The sequence below is a fragment of the Epargyreus clarus genome, unplaced genomic scaffold, assembly GCF_041222505.1.
Source record: "Epargyreus clarus isolate Ecla_fem2 unplaced genomic scaffold, WU_Ecla_fem_2.2 ptg000012l, whole genome shotgun sequence".
Taxonomy (NCBI): domain Eukaryota; kingdom Metazoa; phylum Arthropoda; class Insecta; order Lepidoptera; family Hesperiidae; genus Epargyreus; species Epargyreus clarus.
In genome coordinates this window covers 2962585-2985837 of record NW_027332220.1, presented here as the reverse complement: position 1 = coordinate 2985837, position 23253 = coordinate 2962585, and the positions used below count along the sequence as shown (strand labels likewise).

At 34.3% G+C, this 23253-nt stretch overlaps 1 protein-coding gene across 1 annotated transcript in view; it reads left to right on the top strand.

Annotated features, from left to right (window-relative positions):
• Nucleotides 1-22807, top strand: part of LOC140746121 (uncharacterized) — a 33262-nt gene extending 10455 nt beyond the window's left edge. Inside the window, exon 2 of the mRNA XM_073078132.1 lies at nucleotides 21272-22807. Within this exon, the coding sequence (XP_072934233.1) occupies nucleotides 21272-22240 (969 nt within the window). The 3' untranslated portion in view covers nucleotides 22241-22807. The remainder of the gene's footprint in view (nucleotides 1-21271) is intronic.
• Nucleotides 22808-23253: the final 446 nt, after the last annotated feature.

The following is a 23253-nucleotide window of genomic DNA, read 5'->3' as shown; positions in this document are numbered from 1 at the left end:
TGAACTCGTTCGATTCCCGGCTTGGGAAAAAGATATTTTAAAAAACTAATGATGCAGTTTTAGTTTTTATCAAAATCGGCCTCGTAACTCCTTTCAGCATTTTTCGCTAATCCTTATAGTTTTGGATTTGGCCCTGAAGGCCCGTTTTAAAAATTCACCCTGTATATTTGGATGACGAGACAAATAGACTATGTACAAAATAATATGACTGTATTCATGCGTTACAATATTCAAAGCGTATCGTTTTTGTATAGACCCAGTAATGGCTTGCTCACGTTCATCTCCATTTTAACCACAGAGAGATTTAGCAACTGCTATATTTAAATGTGCGAAAGACGAATCGTGACTGTAATCTTATCGTACTGTTTAAACTTATTTTAAACGTTGGAAAGTTATCGCAGTTTCGTTCTTAAAATTTTATGATTGATCAAATTTTAAGAGTGTACTTGTAATGATTAATTTTAAAAACTTAAAGCTCTATTGTTTAACAGAAATAAAGTGAAAAGGAGAGTAATGTAATCTATGTCACTCCCTTAATTAAGAAGAATGAACTCCTCACTGTTAAAATCCGTCAAGCCATTAACTCTATAAGAAGATTTTTTCTTATAGAGTTAATGCGCAAATAATTCTTAAGGAATTTTCCAGAGAGTACATGTTTGATATCTACTGATACTTAGCAAATTTGGATTAGTTTTCACCTCTATAAAAGTAAAAAATATTATTCCATAATAACACACGTAACAAAGGTTTTTGTGTTTTAGAGTAGGTAAATACTTATAAATTGTAAGTTAGATACGCATTACATGCGAAGCTCGAAATTTATAGTCTCTTCAATTTACTGATTTATTAGAGGGAAATGAATTTCTGTTTTCTGTTTAATATGGTTAATAATTAGCACGTACAATAAATAATTTAAAATGTTATGCCGACAAAATCAATTCAGGTGTGAAACGGAGGGAAAATTGCACTAAAACTAATTTCATGATGAAATCGAATTCCGCATCCCTTAGCCATATTTATTTTAAGTAAAATAATTCCTATTACGGATACATAAAGTTTATATTTCTATAGTGCTGTGTACGTATATGGCAACAATGCACGATGTAAGGTCACTTCCGGCCGTTGAATCGTGAGGCGCATTTATTATCTGTAAGTATAACAGTGTTAATGTTCTGTGATAAATCCTCTTCGTTCTAAAGTCTTTGTATGACTTGATTTTGTTTACATTATGACGTTTCGTACTGCGTACTCCTCCGAATCGTAAATACAATTCATTTAAATATTAAGGAAATATCTCACTCAATTTATATTTTTAAATTTGCGACAATTCTTCCTTTAATGGACTACAATTTTAAAAATATTTTATAGTTTTTTAATACTTGTGTTTTGGACATTTTAAGTGATTTCTTGGCTATATATTTCAATTTAAAAAAAAATAGAAGGTAATAAAAACTAATAACTATGACCTCGAGCCTATATCATTAAAAATCGAACCCATTATCTTTCGGCATAGATTAGTTTTCCTAAATAGGTATTGTTTACGATGTGCCTACCCGTTATTCTGCCCAACTAGTTTAGTAAATGACCACTATGTGGGAGTAAATAAAATATGGCGGGAAAGTAAACCCGCTTTTGACGTTTTATAGCGTTTTGACATTGACAATAAATAATAAAGGTGGGCACCGACCACGAGCGATCACGTGGAATAATTCAGTTTTAGTTCAGCATATAATAATCTTTTATCATCTCATCATCACTTTTGATTTTACATCTTCTAACTTTGATTTGCCATTAGGGAGAGCAATGAATGTATGACTTCAAGAATATTTTGTGAAAATGATAACTTTAGTTCATACGTAATATTTGAAACAACATCGTCCCAATCGGCCCCATCATCCTCCTTTAAGATGATGTTCTTAATGGGACACAAGTGGATCAAGCAGGAATATCAGAATTTTGCTTTTGTTCTTGTATTTGACGTGATATGCGTCACATCGTCATATCGGAAAGGTTTTATATAGTCGCAGTAGCCGTATCCATTCATGATACTATATGTACTAATGAATTCGATGTTAAAAAAGTCCTAATCGAGTTTAACGTCGATAACCTTTGGATATTGTTTTTGCTTATGAGTTCCTTAGTAGCAATATTAGGCATGCTAGCTAATCAGCTCTTAATGCATTAGAACCGGGGGAGAACGCGGGTGGAACTTGCCTATGTACTTTTGTTATATAAAGTCACTGACATTCTAATCACGCCTACTCCATTCTGAAACTTCCTTGTCCAGTAATGTCACGCAGTTATCAACCTTATCATTAAAATTTTATGAACTATTCTAAACTTGGAGCAATGGTCGAGGAAAGAAATGTAGGCAATTGATTAAAGCATACCGTGACTGGACGGTGATTTACGTTTTTGTGTTAAATGTAGTCAAATAGCAAACGAGCATGCAGTCCATCTGATATTTTGTATTTAGTGGCGCCTACTTCATCTCAGTTCATACTCGTTCATACTCAGTTCTACTGCTGCTCTTCTGGGTACAAGTAGAATAAGTCGCTGTTACATAAGAAAGATCGAAAAAAAATCCGCTAAGACTAAAATTATATCTCAGATGCAAATTTCTCAGCAGTTTGTCGAATTAAAAAAAAGTTTAAAATTTTGCCGCTGGCATAACGTGTCATCCGGGAGCGCAAATATAGTTTTAAAGCGCTATACACAATATTCGTTATTAAATACGACAAACATGATTTTGCCGTCCCATAACCATGCCCTCCGTGATATCCAAAGGGACGAATCTGTCGCGATCCGCCCAGGAGAGCGTTACGGTCATCCCACACCTTAGGGTATTAAGACAGTACGCGGCCTCACATAGGTCCTTCCTGGAGTCGCTGGCTGGACGGTTCGTACTCCCATTCTTGCCGTCCGCAACCGGTACCCGTCTTACGATAGACAAGAAGATACTGTAGCTCTTTTCAGCATTTTGATACCTACTTTAGGTTAGCTAGTTGGGTCACAATAATATACAATAAGGTGCAAAAAGTGACAACAGCACAAAGGATTGAGAATCAGATACTGTCACTCGTAAACGTATAATGTAATCTGATAGATAATCTTTAATCTTTTATTATTGTTTTAATCTTTTCGTCGTATAAGAAACTGCATTGTTGTATTTAAGGGGATATATTGGGAATATATGAGTTTATTTTTGTGTTTTATGTTCTATTTAGTGTTTGGTGCTTACGTCTATCTCCAAATTTTGGGAGGTCCTGTACTCCACGCTTTCCAATGTGTATTTGTAAGGACGGTACGGGTTAGTAGTTAGTAGCCATCTCATGTTTAATGTTTTCATTACACCTTCGATAAATAGGGTTACAATGACAACAGTAGAAATACAATACCGCGCATGATTAGTTATTAGAGGTCCTCTTGTTCAACAGCTTTCTCGGTATTAGAGCCCGTTAAGTGTCATTTTTTTGCCAAAATGAGTTTTTTTTATTTCAAAGAGTTTGTGTTCGTATTAAACGTTTTTGATATATTAAACAATAAAATAATAGCCTAATCACTAACCAAACGTGCATTTATTTTCTAAAGGAAACACCTGCACCCCTGTCAACGCTTGTCATGCCACTATTTTGCTATAAACATCGACATAAAATCTAGAAACTGCAACTATAGACATGAATGGTAAATGTTGATGGAAGAAAGTTTATCACTGAGCGATTAGTTTTTTGCGACCTGTACAATTGTTCTTATAAAGAGCAAAGAAAATATAATCTGTGGAAGCCTCCGCAAATTAAAACCACGTTTCGTTTACACAGAATATCTTGAAATTTTCATGATAATATTTTCACACAATATTGATGCTTAGAGTGCAGTATAAGTATTATTATTACTACTAGTGGTACCCGCGGCTTCGCCCGCATTTTAAAGAGATCATATGACATACATAAAACGGTAAATTTGTACCTGCATTGGAATGACAGTGGTGCTATCTGTCGAAAATTGGTCTTACCAACTCCCAAACCTTCGTGGGTTCTTGGACAACAACTTTGCTAAAGATCATCACTTGATCAAATGCATAGTTTCCGATTATATAACTACTTACGAATTAAAAAAAACCTTTTCTCACGGACTAAATTGTGAATCTAAACCATTCTCAAGTCCCCTTCAACACACACAAAAAACTTCATCAAAGTCAGTCCAGTCGTTTAGGAGGAGTTCAGTGACATACACACGCATTAAGAAATATATATATAAAGATTTAACCAGGACAGGAGGTAAATGACGTAAAGACATATATTTAAAACATTCTATAAAAAGTAAAGGCTCGACTTGGCGGAGGCACTGCCGTGCCTCCAGATATGTAAGTAATTGGAACAAAATGACATAATATCGTAGTTAGTAATGTCTGTGGGAAACAAGCAAACAATGGCGCCTACAGACGTGTAATGCTAAAATTAATTAGCACGCTAATTAATTATCCCATTAAAATATTAATTCTGTCTTACAACAGTCAATTAGCAGTTGAAAAGACATAAGGAACTATTACGAATTTATAAGCACACACGACACGGATCTAAAAAATTAAAAGACTGCGCGTAGTCAGAAATTGGATGGGTGAGCGCTAGTGCTTCTGTGCCTTGGAAAGTCGTTAAGATCAGTCGGTATTGGATGTTATCCCTTGAATAGCACTCGACACGAGTTTGCCACTAACCTGTACCTTATGAATAATAGTACCTATAATTCAGGCTAATTTAGGAAAATCTAGTTTTAATAAAAGGGCTAAAAAACACACTTTCTACACTCACAGCCCCACACTAGTGTGTCCTGTGATTTCCTGTGTCGTGGCCACACATAGACGAATACACAAACACCCAGACCCAGAAACAGAAATCTAAATTCATAATTTAGATATCTGTCTGCCGGGGATCGAACCCGGGACCCTTTGCGCGTCAGACCCGTATGGTAACCGCTCCGCCACGCGGGTCGTCAGTCAAAAGGTCGTCAAAAGTATTCAAACCAATAAGTTCAGAAACAAAAGCAGACAAGCAGCAATTGTGCTTCCCTAGTTTAACTACAAGTTTAGCTAATTATAACTTTCAAAATAAACAAATATTCTGCCTAACATTCTAAACCAATCTAAATATATATAACTCAAAGGTGACAGACTGACGTAGTGATCTATCAACGCACAGCCCAAACCACTGGACGGATCGTGCTGAAATTTGGCATGCATTTTGAACGCGAGCGAAGCCGCGGGCAAAAGCTCGTTAAACAAAAAATGAAAAAAATACTGCGTGACTACTTATCTTTGACTGTTCCCAAATTGTACAAAACGTACGTTGAAGTTAATTAGGTACAGATTACATAAAACGCACAGGAAGTGAGATAATCTGTGGACCATTATATTTAAATTTAAAATTTTCTCACACAGTGCCCGCCATTTCCGCGTGATTTGCAACCGATTAACTTTCTAAACATTACCACGATTTTTTTAAATCATTTTATTATATAAGTGGAAAAAAAAGTTTTCAGCGCGAAATATCCGTTTTATTACGCAACTAAAAACGTTAATTATAAAAGTACTCCGTCCAATATTTAAAAATAAATTTAAATTTGATGGACACGATGCACTTTGGCACATGATAACATTTATCATTGCCATACGTGTGCGTGATAACTGAACGACCGGAAATGCATTAATAATAATTTTCATTTTTATTTTTTAGACTAAAGACTAAAACAGCTGTAAAAAATAAAGCATAGAGAAATTATTTATTTTATCGCAATCATGCTAGCGTTTACTTTTGTCGTAAAAATTGTGATTTTAACATTGCTTTACACGTTCGGTAATTACAGTTGTAACAATTTCTAAGTTTTACGACGGAGTTATCAATTATGTTTCCTATGGGCACGTATTAAATTTGAAACATAAATTAGTAAAGATTCCTCACTCCTTTAACAAGAAAATGTAACCAGTTTTGACAATTGAAATAGTTGCGTAAAAATGTTTTGCCACGTCTCCGTGCTAAAATGTCCCTAAAATATTTGAAATAATTATTTATTTATTATGTAAATTACGCAGTATTAGTTATTTATTCGTAAATTTTCTCTAAAAATGTTTTTATTTGTTAAGAATTCAAAAAAATAACTTACTAATAAGTCGTTTGTGGCTTCATTCTATTTCAAGGCGGCGAAGTATCTTTAGTAATCTATGGGAGGCCCCCAGTGTAAAAAGTTCGCTTGTGATTCGGTGTCCTTTTTTTTCACAGATACACATTTCATAGATTGGTTCTGACCACTTTTTTTTAGCAACTGTGTTTGGAGACCCCCAGGATCGGGGCCCGGAGAGAACCGCCTCTTCCGCCCTCCCCTTAAGCCACTAGTGCTTAGGTCACTAATAATGTTACCGTAAAATTACAAGTAATCTAACCGTAAAGTAAAAACAAGTTATCTCTGAAATTATATGTACATATTACCTCTTTATTACATAGTTTTATTTAAAAGAATGTCTTTTTTCGTTTAGGTCAAACCATTTAAGGCTTTCATCCGCATTCAATTAAATTAAAATTAAAAAAAAATACTTCACAAGATTTTTAATCAAACTACAATATTTATATTTATAAATAGTACATATTGAGGAACATTTATTTGCTATAAGCTATAACGGTTTCAAGAGTAACAAGTTAAATGTTTTTATAATCAAGAAAAAACTATATGAATGAGAATACTATTAAGCTACTTTAAGCCCTAACAGTTTATCTCGATGGTTTCACTCTTTCTCCATAATGATTACCGTCTGTGGTAATGTTTTGCCGTAAGTACAGCTTTTCTTACGGAGAAACTGCTAACGACTTGTTCTCAGGCACGACGTCTTATCTTACCATAAAAAATAGACATTATAAATTTCCCTTTTAAGAAGTAAACAAGTAATCGGTGAACAAGAAAACTATTTTTAATATGATTACTTGTAATTTAAAATATTTTGCGACTTTCTTTGATTCATTCATTTTCTTAAGATTATACCACATATCCAAAAACTGCATCGCAAGACAGCTAATTATAAAGCAGAAGACAGATATTTTCAAGATAAAACCCAGAATTATTTTATATTAAATCTAGTTTTCATTTTAGCCTACATATTATTCTTTCAAATTTACCAAATTACCCTGTACAGTCTAACAATTATCGTTATTGCAATTTTTAAAACAATTTTAATCTGAAATCATATACAGAAATATTGATTACGTAATTATAAGCGCTTGTGTGCGCATCGACCACTCTTTCTTTTTATTGGCACTTAAGCGTAAATATTATTTGTCTAGAATTAATAAGGTAGTTTATACGAGAAAGTTGATGTATGCATAAAAGGTTGTTTTATAATAAATGTGCTTACGTCTATCTCCAAATTTTGGGAGGTCCTGTACTCCACGCTTTCCAATGTGTATTTGTAAGGACGGTACGGGTTAGTAGTTAGTAGCCATCTCATGTTTAATGTTTTCATTACACCTTCGATAAATAGGGTTACAATGACAACAGTAGAAATACAATACCGCGCATGATTAGTTATTAGAGGTCCTCTTGTTCAACAGCTTTCTCGGTATTAGAGCCCGTTAAGTGTCATTTTTTTTGCCAAAATGAGTTTTTTTTATTTCAAAGAGTTTGTGTTCGTATTAAACGTTTTTGATATATTAAACAATAAAATAATAGCCTAATCACTAACCAAACGTGCATTTATTTTCTAAAGGAAACACCTGCACCCCTGTCAACGCTTGTCATGCCACTATTTTGCTATAAACATCGACATAAAATCTAGAAACTGCAACTATAGACATGAATGGTAAATGTTGATGGAAGAAAGTTTATCACTGAGCGATTAGTTTTTTGCGACCTGTACAATTGTTCTTATAAAGAGCAAAGAAAATATAATCTGTAGAAGCCTCCGCAAATTAAAATCACATATCTTTTACACAAAACATCTTGAAATTTTCATGATAATATTTTCACACAATATTGATGCTTAAAGTGCAGTATAAGTATTATTATTACTACTAGTAGTACCCGCGGCTTCGCCCGCATTTTAAAAGATAGTATCACATACATAAAACGGAAAATTTGTACCTGCGTTGGAATGACAGTGGTGCTATCTGTCGAAAATTGGTCTTACCAACTCCCAAACCTTCGTGGGTTCTTGGACAACAACTTTGCTAAAGATCATCACTTGATCAAATGCATAGTTTCAGATTCTATAACTACTATTTCTCACGGACTAAATTGTGAATCTAAACCATTCTCAAGTCCCCTTCAACACACAAAAAACTTCATCAAAGTCAGTCCAGTCGTTTAGGAGGAGTTCAGTGACATACACACGCACATAAGAAATATATATATAAAGATTTAACCAGGACAGGAGGTAAATGACGTAAAGACATATATTTAAAACATTCTGTAAAAAGTAAATATGTAAGTAATTGGAACAAAATGACATAATATCGTAGTTAGTATTGTCTGTGGGAAACAAGTAAACAATGGCGCCTACAGACGTGTAATGCTAAAATTAATTAGCACGCTAATTAATTATCCCATTAAAATATTAATTCTGTCTTACAACAGTCAATTAGCAGTTGAAGACATACGGAACTATTACGAATTTAAGCTCACACGACACGGATCTAAAAAATGAAAAGATTGCGCGTGGTCAGGAATTGGATGGGCGACCGCTAGTGTTATACGCGCTTCTGTGCCTTGGAAGGCCGTTAAGATCAGTCGGTATTGGTTGTTATCTCTTGAAAAGCAATCGTCACGAGTTTGCAACTAATCTGTGGATAATTCTGGCTAGTTTAGGAAAATCTTGTTTTAATAGAAGGGCTAAAAAACACACTTTCTGCACTTACAGCCCCACACTAGGATTTCCTGAGTCGTGGGTGCCATGGACACACACATAGACGAATACACAAACACCCAGACCCAGAAATCTAAATTCATCATTTATATATCTGTCTGGCCGGGGATCGAACCCGGGACCCTCTGTGCGTCAGACCGGTATGGTAACCGCTCCGCCACGCGGGTCGTCAGTCAAAAGGTCGTCAAAAGTATTCAAACCAATAACTTCGGAAACAAAAGCAGACAAGCAGCAATTGTGCTTCCATAGTTTAACTACATGTTTAGCTAATTATAACTTTCAAAATAAACAAATATTCTGCCTAACATTCTAAACCAATCTAAATATATATAACTCAAAGGTGACAGACTGACATAGTGATCTATCAACGCACAGCCCAAACCACTGGACGGATCGGGCTGAAATTAGGTATGCAGGTAGATGTTATGACGTAGGCATCCGCTAAGAAAGGATTTTGATCAATTCTACCCCCAAGGGGATAAAATAGGGGATGAAAATATTAATTCGTAACGCAAGCGAAGCCGCGGGCAAAAGCTCGTTAAACAAAAAATGAAAAAATTACTGCGTGACTACTTATCTTTGACTGGTCCCTAATTGTACAAAACGTACGTTGAAGGCAATTAGGTACAGATTACATAAAACGCACAGGAAGTGACATAATCTGTGGACCATTATATTTAAATTTAAAGTTTTCTCACACAGTGCCCGCCATTTCCGCGTGATTTGCAACCGATTTACTTTCTAAACATTACCACGAACTTTTTAAATCATTTTTTTATATTAGTACAAAAAATTTTAGTGCGAAACATCCGTTTTATTACGCAACTAAAAAGTTAATTATAAAACGATAAGTACTCCGTGCAATATTTAAAAATAAATTTAAATTTGATGGACACGATGCACTTTGGCACATGATAACATTTATCATTGCCATACGTGTGCGTGATAACTGAACGACCGGAAATGCATTTATAATAATTTTCATTTTTATTTTTTAGACTAAAGACTAAAACAGCTGTAAAAAATAAAGCATAGAGAAATTATTTATTTTATCGCAATCGTGCTAGCGTTTACTTTTGTCGTAAAAATTGTGATTTTAACATTGCTTTACACGTTCGGTAATTACAGTTGTAACAATTTCTAAGTTTTACGACGGAGTTATCAATTAGGTTTCCTATGGGCACGTTTTAAATTTGAAACATAAATTAGTAAAGATTCCTCACTCCTAACAAGAAAATGTAACCAGTTTTGACAATTGAAATAGTAAAAATGTTTTGCCACGTCTCCGTGCTAAAATGTCCCTAAAATATTTGAAATAATTATTTATTTATTATGTAAATTACGCAGTATTAGTTATTTATTCGTACATTCTCTCTAAAAATGTTTTTATTTGTTAAGAATTCAAAAAAATAACTTACTAATAAGTCGTTTGTGGCTTCATTCTATTTCAAGGCGGCGAAGTATCTTTAGTAATCTATGGGAGGCCCCCAGTGTAAAAAGTTCGCTTGTGATTCGGTGTCCTTTTTTATCACAGATACACATTTCGTAGATTGGTTCTGACCACTTTTTTTTAGCAACTGTGTTTGGAGGCCCCCAGGATCGGGGCCCGTAAGGGAACCGCCTCTTCCGCCCTCCCCTTAAGCCACTAGAGCTTAGGTCACTAATAATATTACCGTAAAATTACAAGTAATCTAACCGTAAAATATAAACAAGTTATCTCTGAAATTATATTACCTCTTTATTACATAGTTTTATTTAAAAGAATGTATTTTTTCGTTTAGGTCAAACCATTTAAGGCTTTCATCCGCATTCAATTAAATTAAAATTAAAAAAAAATACTTTACAAGATTTTTAATCAAACTACAATATTTATATTTATAAATAGTATATATTGAGGAACATTTATTTGCTATAAGCTATAACGGTTTCAAGAGTAACAAGTTAAATAATAACTTCACCATTTCTCAATATGTTTTTATAATCAAGAAAAAACTATATGAATGAGAATACTATTAAGCTACTTTAAGCCCTAACAGTTTATCTCGATGGTTTCACTCTTTCTCCATAATGATTACCGTCTGTGGTAATGTTTTGCCGTAAGTACAGCTTTTCTTACGGAGAAACTGTTAACGACTTGTTCTCAGGCACGACGACTTATCTTGCCATAAAAAATAGACATTATAAGTTTCCCTTTTAAGAAGTAAACAAGTAATCAGTGAAGAATAAAACAATTTTTATTCTTCACTGATTAGGTACTTGTAATTTAAAATATTTTTACATAACGCACACCTATGCGACTTTCTTTCATTCATTCATGTTCTTAAGATTATACCACATATCCAAAACTGCATCGCAAGACAGCTAATTATAAAACAGAAGACAGATATTTTCAGCATAAAATCTAGAATTATTTTATATTAAATCTAGTTTCCATTTTAGCCTACATATTATTCTTTCAAAATCACACAGTAAAATTATGCTATGTCAAAATCGGTTTTAAATTTACCAAATTACCCTGTACAGTCTAACAATTATCGTTATTGCTATTTTTAGAACAATTTCAATTCGAAATTATATACAGAAATGTATGACAGATATAAATGATTACGTAATTATAAGCGCTTGTGTGCGCATCGACCACTCTTTCTTTTTATTGGCACTTAAGCGTAAATATTATTTGTCTAGAATTAATAAGGTAGTTTAATATACGAGAAAGTTGATGTATGCATAAAAGGTTGTTTTATAATAACCTTTCTTTCTTGTTATTCAAGTTAGCAATAGTTGTTAATTTATAGATAAGTTACGAGCAATTTGTAAGTTAAACCAACTTGTAAGTCACGAGCTTTTGCCCGCGGCTTCGCTTGGGGGTAGAATTGATTAAAATCCTTTCTTAGCGGATGCCTACATCATAACATCTAACATCTACCTGCATGCCAAATTTCAGGCCGATCCGTCCAGTGGTTTGGGCTTTGCGTTGATAGATCACTACGTCAGTCAGTCACCTTTGAGTTATATATATTTAGAAGATTTATTTTGTAAGTCATGAGAAACTTCACATGAAATTCCCATTTCATGTTCATAGATTTTTTATGGAATTGAAATAACAAACCATCGTGCAGTTCAGTATGCTCCACTAACCAGTAACTGCCCTCCATTGACACCTGTCATCAACCCCAAATAGAATTGGATTCGTACGAAATCGGTCACAGATGCATAGATGCACAGGAAGACTATTATAATTTATAATAAAGGTTTTGATAAACGCGTTGCTACCGACTTAAATTATATTAATGGTTGTAGATAAAGATATGTAATGAAGAAAAAAATTCAGTCTGTAGATAAAATACATATCCTATTAAGAGAAGAGTATCTACTAAAATACTGTTGATATGAAATACGCTGAATTATTAACGGCTTTTACAGCAAAACTTGCTCAGTTGCTCTTACTTATATTTCACATAAATAAACCCAGTTCAAATAATCTGAATATTGGTTACAGTTAAACCAAAATGAATCATTCGAGTTACATTGAAACCAGTATCGAATTATCAGTACATAGTCTATTTATATGCAACACTGCAATATCAGTGTTACAAAGCCCTGGGTTCGGGCGAGTGAAAGTTGTAGACTTTGAAGTACTAGATTTAATGAGATTTTCGGTTTGAAGGAACTGTAGGTCGATATAATTCCAATAGCTATTGAAATAATTTATTATTTGAAATTTTGGTTATGTTGTGTAGAACTTTTGATGGCCTTTTTTCGCTTTATACGAGGCTAGGCTTTATAAGACTCCTAAGGAGATCTCTCATATGGTATGAGAGATCTCCTTAGGAGTCTTTGTGAGTCCCCAGGAGATACATTTGTTTTTAATATAAAAATAAATAAAATTCCGCCTGTTACATAAGTAAGTTGTGACACAAAAAAAAGTTCCTGAATTTTTATTCACTTTCCCAAAAGAAGATACATATTTGACACAATATATTTAAACAAAAAAAAAGTTTTTAGGTAATAATATCATTGATGGGACGCGTATACTCGTATATTACATTTTTTACGTCAGACTGCCAAAAATACGTCCTAAACTTGAAAGCTGTCGACATCTACGCGACACATATAAAGTTCAAGGACTTTTAGCTTAATATACGCATAGATACTATACTTACCTTCCAAATATTTTGGCTTCGCGGTTTTATAATATTGCTGGTGTTCGTGATTGTCAAAACTTAATTACGTTTAAAATTGCTAAGTGAGAGTCAAACTCGTACATAGAGGGTTCCGTACCACCGATTTTTTGTTTATATTTTAGTATTTTATTATAGAATTTAAACTGTCTTCCTATTACGGTTCCATTTTATTTTTAACCTTTTTATTTTTAGTATATGTTCTTATAGCGTCTACAGTAATTCATCATTTTTTAAGTATCTATCTATCTATTTCTCAAAAGATAGGGAGAGCCCTGTGACAGACGGACAGTCGGGCAGGCGGTCAAAAGGACAGACAACGGACGCTTAGTAACCGGGTTCCGTTTTTACCTTTTGCTTACGGAACCCTAAAGAACAAGAAATGAGTGAAAGTGATTTTGTTAGAGTCTGTCTCCTTTTATAATTTTGTCGTACAAAAGCCAAGTCGTGATCGACACTGTATTTCTTTTCATTTCTTTTATTCGTTTATTGTTTTGGTTTGACTTTCGTGCGCTTACGTGTTATAAGTAACAGATGTTTTATTATGTAAGAGTATTAAGTGTTTTTATAATGATAGTAAAAGTTTTTAAAGAGTTAACAATCGTCTTCGTGGTTCAAAGGTACAACTGAAAACTCTGAAGTGCAACTGTGGCTGTATAACCGACACTTACACATTATAAATATTATTGTTTATATGTAAATTAAGATACCCTTAGCGGCTGATGCCAAAATGGGCTTAAAATATATTATTTTATAACCAAATTAAACTGAATTATAAGAAATCATTATACTTTTTCATATTTATTCGTAGCTAAAATCCATGGAAAAGTATTCTAGCTTATTAGTAGGCAGATTGTCATCGCATGGTTGGCTTATTTATGCTATGCATAAGCATTTTTTCTGTTCAGATTCTGTAAGTCGAGGCTACTTTGGAAATTTTGTCAAAATTTGTCGATGACGTTATAAAAAATATTTATCTGATGCTTTAAGGAAACACGGAATAGACAAAAATATTTCAAATATGGCGAGACATTTAGACATCCGGTTTGGCGAATTATAGAGATCACTGATAACTTAATTCATTAATTCTGGTTATTTAACTCGTTTGGACTTTTAAATTAGTTACCCGCATGTATGGATAATTTATTAGGCATGCCATCTTTTATACGCCCCGGTTTTGCCTGTTTATTGTTTAATTTGAAAAAGAGATATTTTATTTTTTAATCAAAATTACAGTAAAATTCTAAACCTCTTGCCAGCTAAAGTAATTTATATAACTTAAACAAAAAAACTTGTAAAAGATGCTAATAATAAAAAAAAAATTAATGAAAAGTTCATATAATTTTAATTTTTGTCTAATTCGATTGCCTAATTTGATAAAATTATGATTAAAAATTACTTTAAAAAATATAAAATATGCATGTACCCTACATACAAACATGTTTGAATTTTCCGTATATTGATGATAATGATAATATAGAAGGAAATAGCCAAATCAGATGAATTATAAAAAAAAACGTGTAAGTGACTCATCATTATAAAGAAGAGGAACCAGTTTAATGGCGCTTAATTAAAAAATATAGTTCACGTCCATGCCTCATTTACATCAGCTGTCTGGAACTATTATAATTAAACTTACTGGTTTATAATACTTGCGTCAGTAACTAACATGCCATTTTTTGGGCCTTGGTGATATTTATTAATTTTAGTTTTAATTAAACCTTCGAAAAATCAAAAACATGGCAATTGACGCGGAACCCCGATTATTGTCGTTAACCCATTACCGTCACACTGGTGGGCACGGGTCTCCTGTCAGAATGAGAAGGATTAGGCCATAGTCCACCGTGCTGGCCAAGTGACTTCACATACCTTAGAGATCCTTTTTAAAGCTCTCTCAACTTAAAACAGGTGATAACTAATCAGAACTCCAAGCCATATCGAAATTGATATCAGTAAGCTATCACATCAATTATATAAAACCTTACAACCAAACAGCTGATTTTATTATGGTCAATCTTCAAACAGTCGATAGTTGTTTAGTATGCGTTCGACATTCGCTTTCGTGGCCGCGAAGAAAGTGAAAACTGCACACGCCTAACGGAACCGGCCGATTTGCGGTTATTATTTAAAAAGCTTAATGACATTCGAAAGTCCGTTCAAAATTCGCGGTTGCCAAGGTCGTTATGTGATCACGTATGTTTATGCAAACTGAATTGAAAAAAAAAACTTTTGTCGTTGATGTAATGATATTATGGCGTCTTACAAAACAGCTCAATCTTTCTAAATGAGCAATGAGCATATCACACTGTAAAAATATTTATCTGTACAATTTATAATGAATTAACAATAGTTCGTTTACTACAAATTGGGAGACGGTGATCGGTTACCGTCTTAGCATTAACAGATTCATTTAATTTTATGAACAAACATGAGGATACACCTCATGTTATACACCTCATGAGGATACACCTCATGTTTGTTGTTCAGAGTTGAAAAAAAACACGATTATGATATTGAATTCCGTTTATTGTTTATTTATATTTTTGTAATTATTGACCAAAAAGTGGTTAGCATTGTTCTTATTTTCTCTAATTTTAATATTTTAGAAACAACTGGCCAGTTACATATTCCTACCATATACATACTGCCAATGTACGATGAAAATAATGTATGATAGTATAATCAAAGAAAAAAAAACTACAAATGAAAGAATGTTCAATCTATAACACTGATTGAATTCTCTATACGTTTCTTTGCGATCAGTTTGATAACAAAATAAGATTTCATAACAATACATATTTTGCCGGCATTGAAAAAGTGTGTGACTCTATTGTCGTTGTCAGCGCTGTAGTCCGATCAAGGTTTCTATTCGGCGTCTAACAAATAACAATGCCATCTTGTGAAATGTACTCACAGACCGTTTTACTTTTGTTTTGTATGGATTAAAATAAATAATGCTTTGAAAGACGGCATTTTTCACAATATTTACAGAAATCCGCCAGTGAGAGCCAGACACAAAATGAATAAAAAAAAATACGCTGTAATACAATTTTTTGTCATTAAAAGTTTTACTTACCTTTAATAACATTAATCATTTTAATATACCGATCATCAAGTTATAAGTGTAACAATGTTAAGTAGCCCGATTTAGATTAGATTACTTTTTCTACAACAGTTTTTTTTTCACAAAATCATCCTAAAGACTAGCACTTCTGACATTAGCATCTCAATAGATATTCTATTATTGTCAATATATTGACTTTCCTACAGTTTCTTGACTGTTAAGTACAAAATTATTGAAATTCAACCGTACTCTGTTATGTATGTCGTTGGACGAATTGAAATGCAAACAGAGTCATGAATTTCAGGTTTACATAACGTCTCGAACATGCAATACTTGCTTTATATGTGACATCATGACAGAAGTCGAGGCAAAATAATTTAATGGCTTGATTAAAATCCTTTCATTCTCGTCACGTGTGGACTGTCGCGCTTGCCAAACAAACGCCAATTGTTTCACTGTGGCAACACTCGCTACCATTGGCGGCAAAACCAAATCAAGATGGCAGATCTGACCTACACTGCTGTCAACTTATTTATGTGACGGAAATTCGTTTGCGAAATGCGTAGCACATAGGAATATTGTTCGTTGTTTACACTATAGTACAATGATAACCTAGGTAATGAAAACGAATGGTTACATTATTGGTTAGTAAATTGATCAGCATAGTTTCAAACTGTAAATCCTTTAATTTCATACTCTTGCGACGCGTATTTTTATGTTTTCTGATGTTAAGCTTATTACGAGTAGCTTCAGGCCATTGGTATCGATAAACTTTGCTTGGTTTTAATAAAATAATAGATATACTTCAAATAATCAATTGCAGTAATCTTCGGGCTCCCATCTCTACCACGTGTGAGAAACTTGTGTCCATTACAAGAATTATCATTATAGTTAGTAAGACAACTTCCACAAGTCACAAATCCCACGATTTTATCAATATTTATTTTTTATTGACTTGATATTGCAACCGGAAATATTTCGTAAAGAGGTTGTGACGCATCAATTGTTACATTACGCAGTTACGCACTGGTCATCGGTCATCAATCAGAACAAAGGTGCAGTTATGGTGTTGCCAGGGTATAATCAAATTACCACGGTGTTGAAGACGGCAAAGTAGCCTACATCTTGCGTCATGCCTTCCTGGTTTGATGTGATTGTTTAGTTTCCTTGACGCTTCATCAGTGACGTGGTACAGTGGTCACCACCTGCTTATCACGCAAACCATTGCGGGTTTGATTCCCCACACAAGACTAAAATATAATATTACATGGGTGTTTGGGTATCAGTATGTTCGTAGCACCTGCGACAATAATAATTCTAGTGTAGAGTGGTCAGTAAAAAAGGCCTTTCAAAATAATAGGTTAATATTTTATAAATAATATCGAGTCTCGTCACTGTGACCAATGGCCGCAATACGGACTACTGTTACCACGTATACGGATGCTCGTAGGACGTCCCGATTATGACAACATACTGAAATGAAATAAAATGAAATATAATTTGTATAGGCCTACGATGGCACTTACAAATAGTCCGTTTTTTTTTCTTAACTACAACCGAATCGGAACGCGACCTCAACTGCAAACAGCCGGTAAAAAACTTAGCGGGTTTATCTTGAGTTTGGCTAATTTCGCTATAAATATACATTAATATTATGGTACACGATATGAAAGAAAACAGGGTAGGTACATTGAACATTAAATAAAATACGCTCGCTTGTCTAAAATAATCGTTTAATTCAATAATTGCCGTGGGATAGTGATTTCTTGACAATCATGTTCTCACGTATTAAAACCAAACCTTTTCTCACTGACTGGTAATGCACGATGCACATCAAAACAGCACGCGACGTTATTTACTTAGATATATTTACATTCAGCCTATTCTCTCTAAAGGTATCAATTTATGAGGAATCGCTTGTAAAAAAGTACTTTAATTGTCTCAGGCAATTAAATTTCACATGGGGTTTTTTTTAAGTTTTTTTTCAAAGCCAATATTCGCAACCCTGGTGTTGCAAAATATACACTGTCCATGATTATTGATTTCTATTAAAAAGCAAAATAAGAAATATTGTTATATTATATAATTTATCTTGTTATATTAATTCAATTATTGTAATGATTTTGTTTTTAAATTATTGTAACATAGACTGCAAATAAAAGACAGTTTTGTTAAAAAGCTAATATGCCTTATTAACAGCTTTAGTTATTTTATACATAATGCGTACTGATTAGTATACAGCTGCAATACCGTTCCACTTTCAATATTAAACCCTTTGTTTGATCAATATTGTATCGAATAACCTATTATTTTCCTAACTTTCTCAATACAATTCCGATGGGAATGAAGGAAGTTGCATCATATAATGTCAGTGTGGGAAATACCGATAACTATAACAATACGAGATCTGGCAATGTTTTGATAGTCTCAGATTATCAAGGCTAATACGTATTGCATCCTCTCACTAGACAAATACCATTGCAATCTCAAACCTAAATAAAGATTTTACTATAGTAGAAGAAACAGTCTTATCACAATATCTTGTGATAGACCATTTGCCGCCCTTCATATCAGAACGTAGAAGTTAATACTTATATATTTTACTGTCATTAAAAGGCACGAATAGTTCTACCGATTTTAGTTTATACGAAATTTTCCAGAAACCCCAAAAAGCCATAGCCTATTTTTGATGCAGTAATTTCATACATGCATAATTTAGAGTGGGTAGTAGTCACGTCTAAATCTTCACACAATGAGAGTCAATGACACTTTTACATTTCGCAAAATCTCATGGATAGTTCATGACTTGTGCTAGTATTTTTGACTTGTAAACAAGCCTTTCTACATTGCAAGTGTCATGTTAGAATACATTTGGCTGCCATTCGTGGCGTTAAGTAATGAATAGTGCCTAATGATGTCACCAGGAACTGAAAAATACTAGAAACCGCAAAGCTGATTTGAATTTTAATCAATAAGGACACACTTTAACACACGCCTATTTCTGCCCAAAAACAGCAGTGTTAAGCGCTATCGTGTTCTGGTTTGAAGGGTGTAGTAAAGGAGACATACTTCTCCGAGGCATTCTAGCTTAGTTCTCAGGGGTAGCGGTCCGTAGTAAAAAATCACTTGCTTATAGACCTAGCAAGTTTTTTTTATATAATATAGGAGTAGCAGACGAGTATGCAGTCCACCTGACGGTAAGTAGCTACTGCCGCCCATGGACATCTGTAATCAACCCCAGATAGGATTAGATATTCCTACCTGAGATCGGCCACAGATGCGCCGCTACCCCTGAGGATTAAGCTGGAACGCCTCGGAAAAGTCTATCTCCCTTACCACACTCTTCAAACCGGAACAAAGCAGCGCCTAACACTGCTGTTATTAGGTAGAAATAGGTGTGGCGGTGGTGCCGCCGGAGTCGAACCACAAAGGGGTTTAGGGGTTTCCCGCGAGGACTTGCAACACCTCTTATATGTATAACCTACACTTATTATGCACTTACACAAGGCATTCCACTTAGTCCTCAGGGGTGGCTACAGACGCGTTTGGCCACAGAGAACACATCAATCCCCTCTAGGGTTGATTACACATGTTTACTTACCAGCAGGCGGAGTGCATTCTTGTTTGCTACTTCTTTATTTAAAGAAAAAGAACTTATATACTGATATTAACATATTTTTTATATGCTTTTTATGTATTTTATATAACACAATGGGCATCTAATATAGAACAGAGGGGCGACCAAAATATTTGATAGTAATAGATGCAATTATACTGAAATCAAACAATATCTTACAAAAATCTAAAAATACTCCTCTTTACTTAAATAGCGTTGTAGAAACATCAAAGAAAGACAATTTTACGATAATCAGTATGACATCCGACCTACTATTTCCACTACTAAACGATTATCTATTGACGTAATTTTACATAATAAGTACCCCGTAGAAAATAGAGTTATGAACGCGCATCATTCCATTAAAGGGAACAAAAACAAATTGAACTATAGCCAATTGGAAATTTCACCCGTATTTATACAGAGAATACCGAAGATGAAATGTTAAACTTGGTTAAATATTTTACGCCTAATATGTATTCAATATTGTATTATTCATATTTTTATGACACTTATGTCACACATTTATCATTCAAATTGTGATTTATTTTCGAATAATTATGTTTTTTTTTTATTTATTACCACTCTATGATAATTTTCTTTTGAGTACAGTACTCGTACCATTAATAAACTTAAAAAAACCTAAACTATATCCTGGTAAATCCAGATAGATGGTAACTCTTCCATTATGTAATGTTCACTTTTTACTTTTTAATTCTGTAACAGTAATGTTTTATAAGCTTTTGTTTTTTAAACCTATTACGTAGTTCTGTTTTTGTAATTTATAGCACTACTTACTTATAACATAAAATAGGATCTACAATAAATCGATAATAATAAAAGATATAGGTGACAAATATTCTATGGCTTGTGCATGCAAAGTATCTATATGTGTACAAAATCTCAAACATTTTCGTTCTTAATAGTTTTTATAAATGTTTTTGCTTTCGAGTTTATGTAATCAATAACTGTTGAAAGTCATAAAATATCTTGTGATTGCCGTGAGAAGCAATGCTAATGTAGTTTCTCCGTTTTAAATATCTGCACTAAAATGTTCAATTTCATGTGTGAAATATTTTAACGAATGTTTTATTTGAAGTTAGAAATGTTAAAGTAAAAAGAGAAATCTAAATTAGGTATAATTGTCACATTGCTGTTAGTGAAATTTAGTTGTGTGAACCGTGTTACCGGCATGATAGTAAAGTGTCTACGTTTATTACAAACAGATTGTCCTATTTAAATTACTTGTGATAGTGACCCTACAATATAGACAATTAAGGGAAATAATTTTAATATTTACTTTTATTTATTTATTTATTTGGGAAACAAACAATTCATGCTATATTACATAGTTAAATGGTTCAGAGACACAAACAGAAGAATAAACAGTTTCCACTATTAAATTTGACAATAAGTTAAAAAGCACTTTGATTTAAATGTTCGAAATATGACGTTCTTTTTGTGGGCTCTTTGAGACAAAAACTAATGTGATATTTACCTTGTTCCAGGTAATATGGTGCGGGCTAGCTGTTCTAGTGGTGTTATGGGATGGTGTCAACGGCCACGGGCGGCTTATTGAACCTCCTTCCCGAGCCTCCGCTTGGCGGTACGGGTTCGACACTCCACACAACTACAACGACCATGAGCTGTACTGTGGTGGCTTCTCTAGACAATGGAACAGGAACAACGGAAAGTGTGGGGTGTGTGGTGACGCCTGGGACGCGGCGCCTCCCAGACCACATGAATTCGGCGGGCGGTTCTACAAGGGTGTTATCGTCCGAAAATACGCTCCACGGGACGTTATTGCCATCAAAGTTGAGCTAACTGCCTCTCACAATGGATTCTTTGAGTTCAGGGTCTGTGAAGACCACAAAGACACCACGCAGGAGTGCCTAGATAAAAATGTGCTACAATTAGGCGGCAGAAATGAGAGCAAATTCTATCCTAAGGAGGGAAACAAAATCTACGAGATGAAGTACCGGCTGCCCGAAGGACTGGAGTGTACCCATTGTGTCCTGCAATGGAGATACATAGCTGGGAATAACTGGGGAACATGCCCTGACGGCACCGGAGCAGTGGGCTGCGGGCCTCAAGAGGAATTCCGCGCGTGTGCGGATATTGAGATCAGTGACAAGTTCACCACGACCACGAGGCGTCCGAGACCACCGTACGTACCGCCCAGCAGGAAACCAACCCTGCCAGAACCGGAGGAAACCTCAGGAAGCGCATGGTACGGAGTTCTTATTGCATTCGTCACGCTATTCGTTGCCGTCGGTGTGCTTGCGGGCATCTACCTGTACTACTACAGAGGAGGCATGAGGATAAAGAATCTCTTGAAGAAGAAGGCGCCCCCCGCGCCTGTGCCGCCGCCCAGGCACAAGAGATCTTCGCTATCCCTAGCGTCCCCTCCAGAAATCTCCTCCCCGAAGCCGATCACGGAATTGGGCTTCGAAACTGTAGACCTAAGAGCCAAATGATACTCCCAACGAATTTGAAAACAACACTGCCTTTTAGTTATAAGAATGAAAGCTTGTTCATTGTTTGCGTGATTGGATATGATTGATACGACTTGGGGATGTATTTTTGGATCTCAAAATATATGTAAAAAGTGTGGGTGTATTTATGTACGCACAGAGAAGTTTTACTTCTTTGGCCCATTTCATAATGATAAGGGCATGCTCAAGGAGTGAATCTATTACAAAAAAAGTAATAAATGATTGGTACGTATCGTACCTTTCGTGTCATATGATACCTAAATATGAAATATTTGAAAATTCCTTTCTTGGTAACCTTTTTATAGTGTCGATTTTAGATCGGTGTTATAAAACATCCTTCATCATTTTATCCAAACGCGCCAAAAGAAGTGTAACTTCAAAAAATAAATTAATTATAATTTATTGGTCTCAGAGACTCAGTAAATATGATTCCGAAATACACCCCAGTGTAAATTTATTTCGATCTGAAATGAGTGTATAATTTTAAGTTAGATTTAATTCGAAACTTTGTAAATTATATTTATGTTTAAATTAAACGCTTAAATGTTACGGCCTTGATTTATTTCACTTCCTAAAAATTCGGTTAGTTATTGGCAAACACGATTTTCATATTGATATTATAATACGAGCTAATTGATGTGTTTGTTGGAATAAAAAATGTAATGGTTCTCCGAAAGAAACTAAAACCATTAAAAACTTACAAGCAACAGATAGATACAAACAACCGTAGGAACTTGTCTGATTCAGAATGGTAATTTTCTGAAACTTTCTTTTTTTTTCCCATTGGAATTTGAAAAAATTTAAAACAATAACTAGTCATCGCCTCTCCTGGCGTAGGCCTTGTGGCGCTATTTACAAATAGAAAGATACAATATCTAACGAGTCTATAAAGCAAGAAACAGACTCTGCTTGCAGATGCTGGGCTTATGTCTGAAGCAAGTTTTTAAGCTTATTAGATTATCAGTAGAAGAGATTGATAGTAAACTCATTCGAGA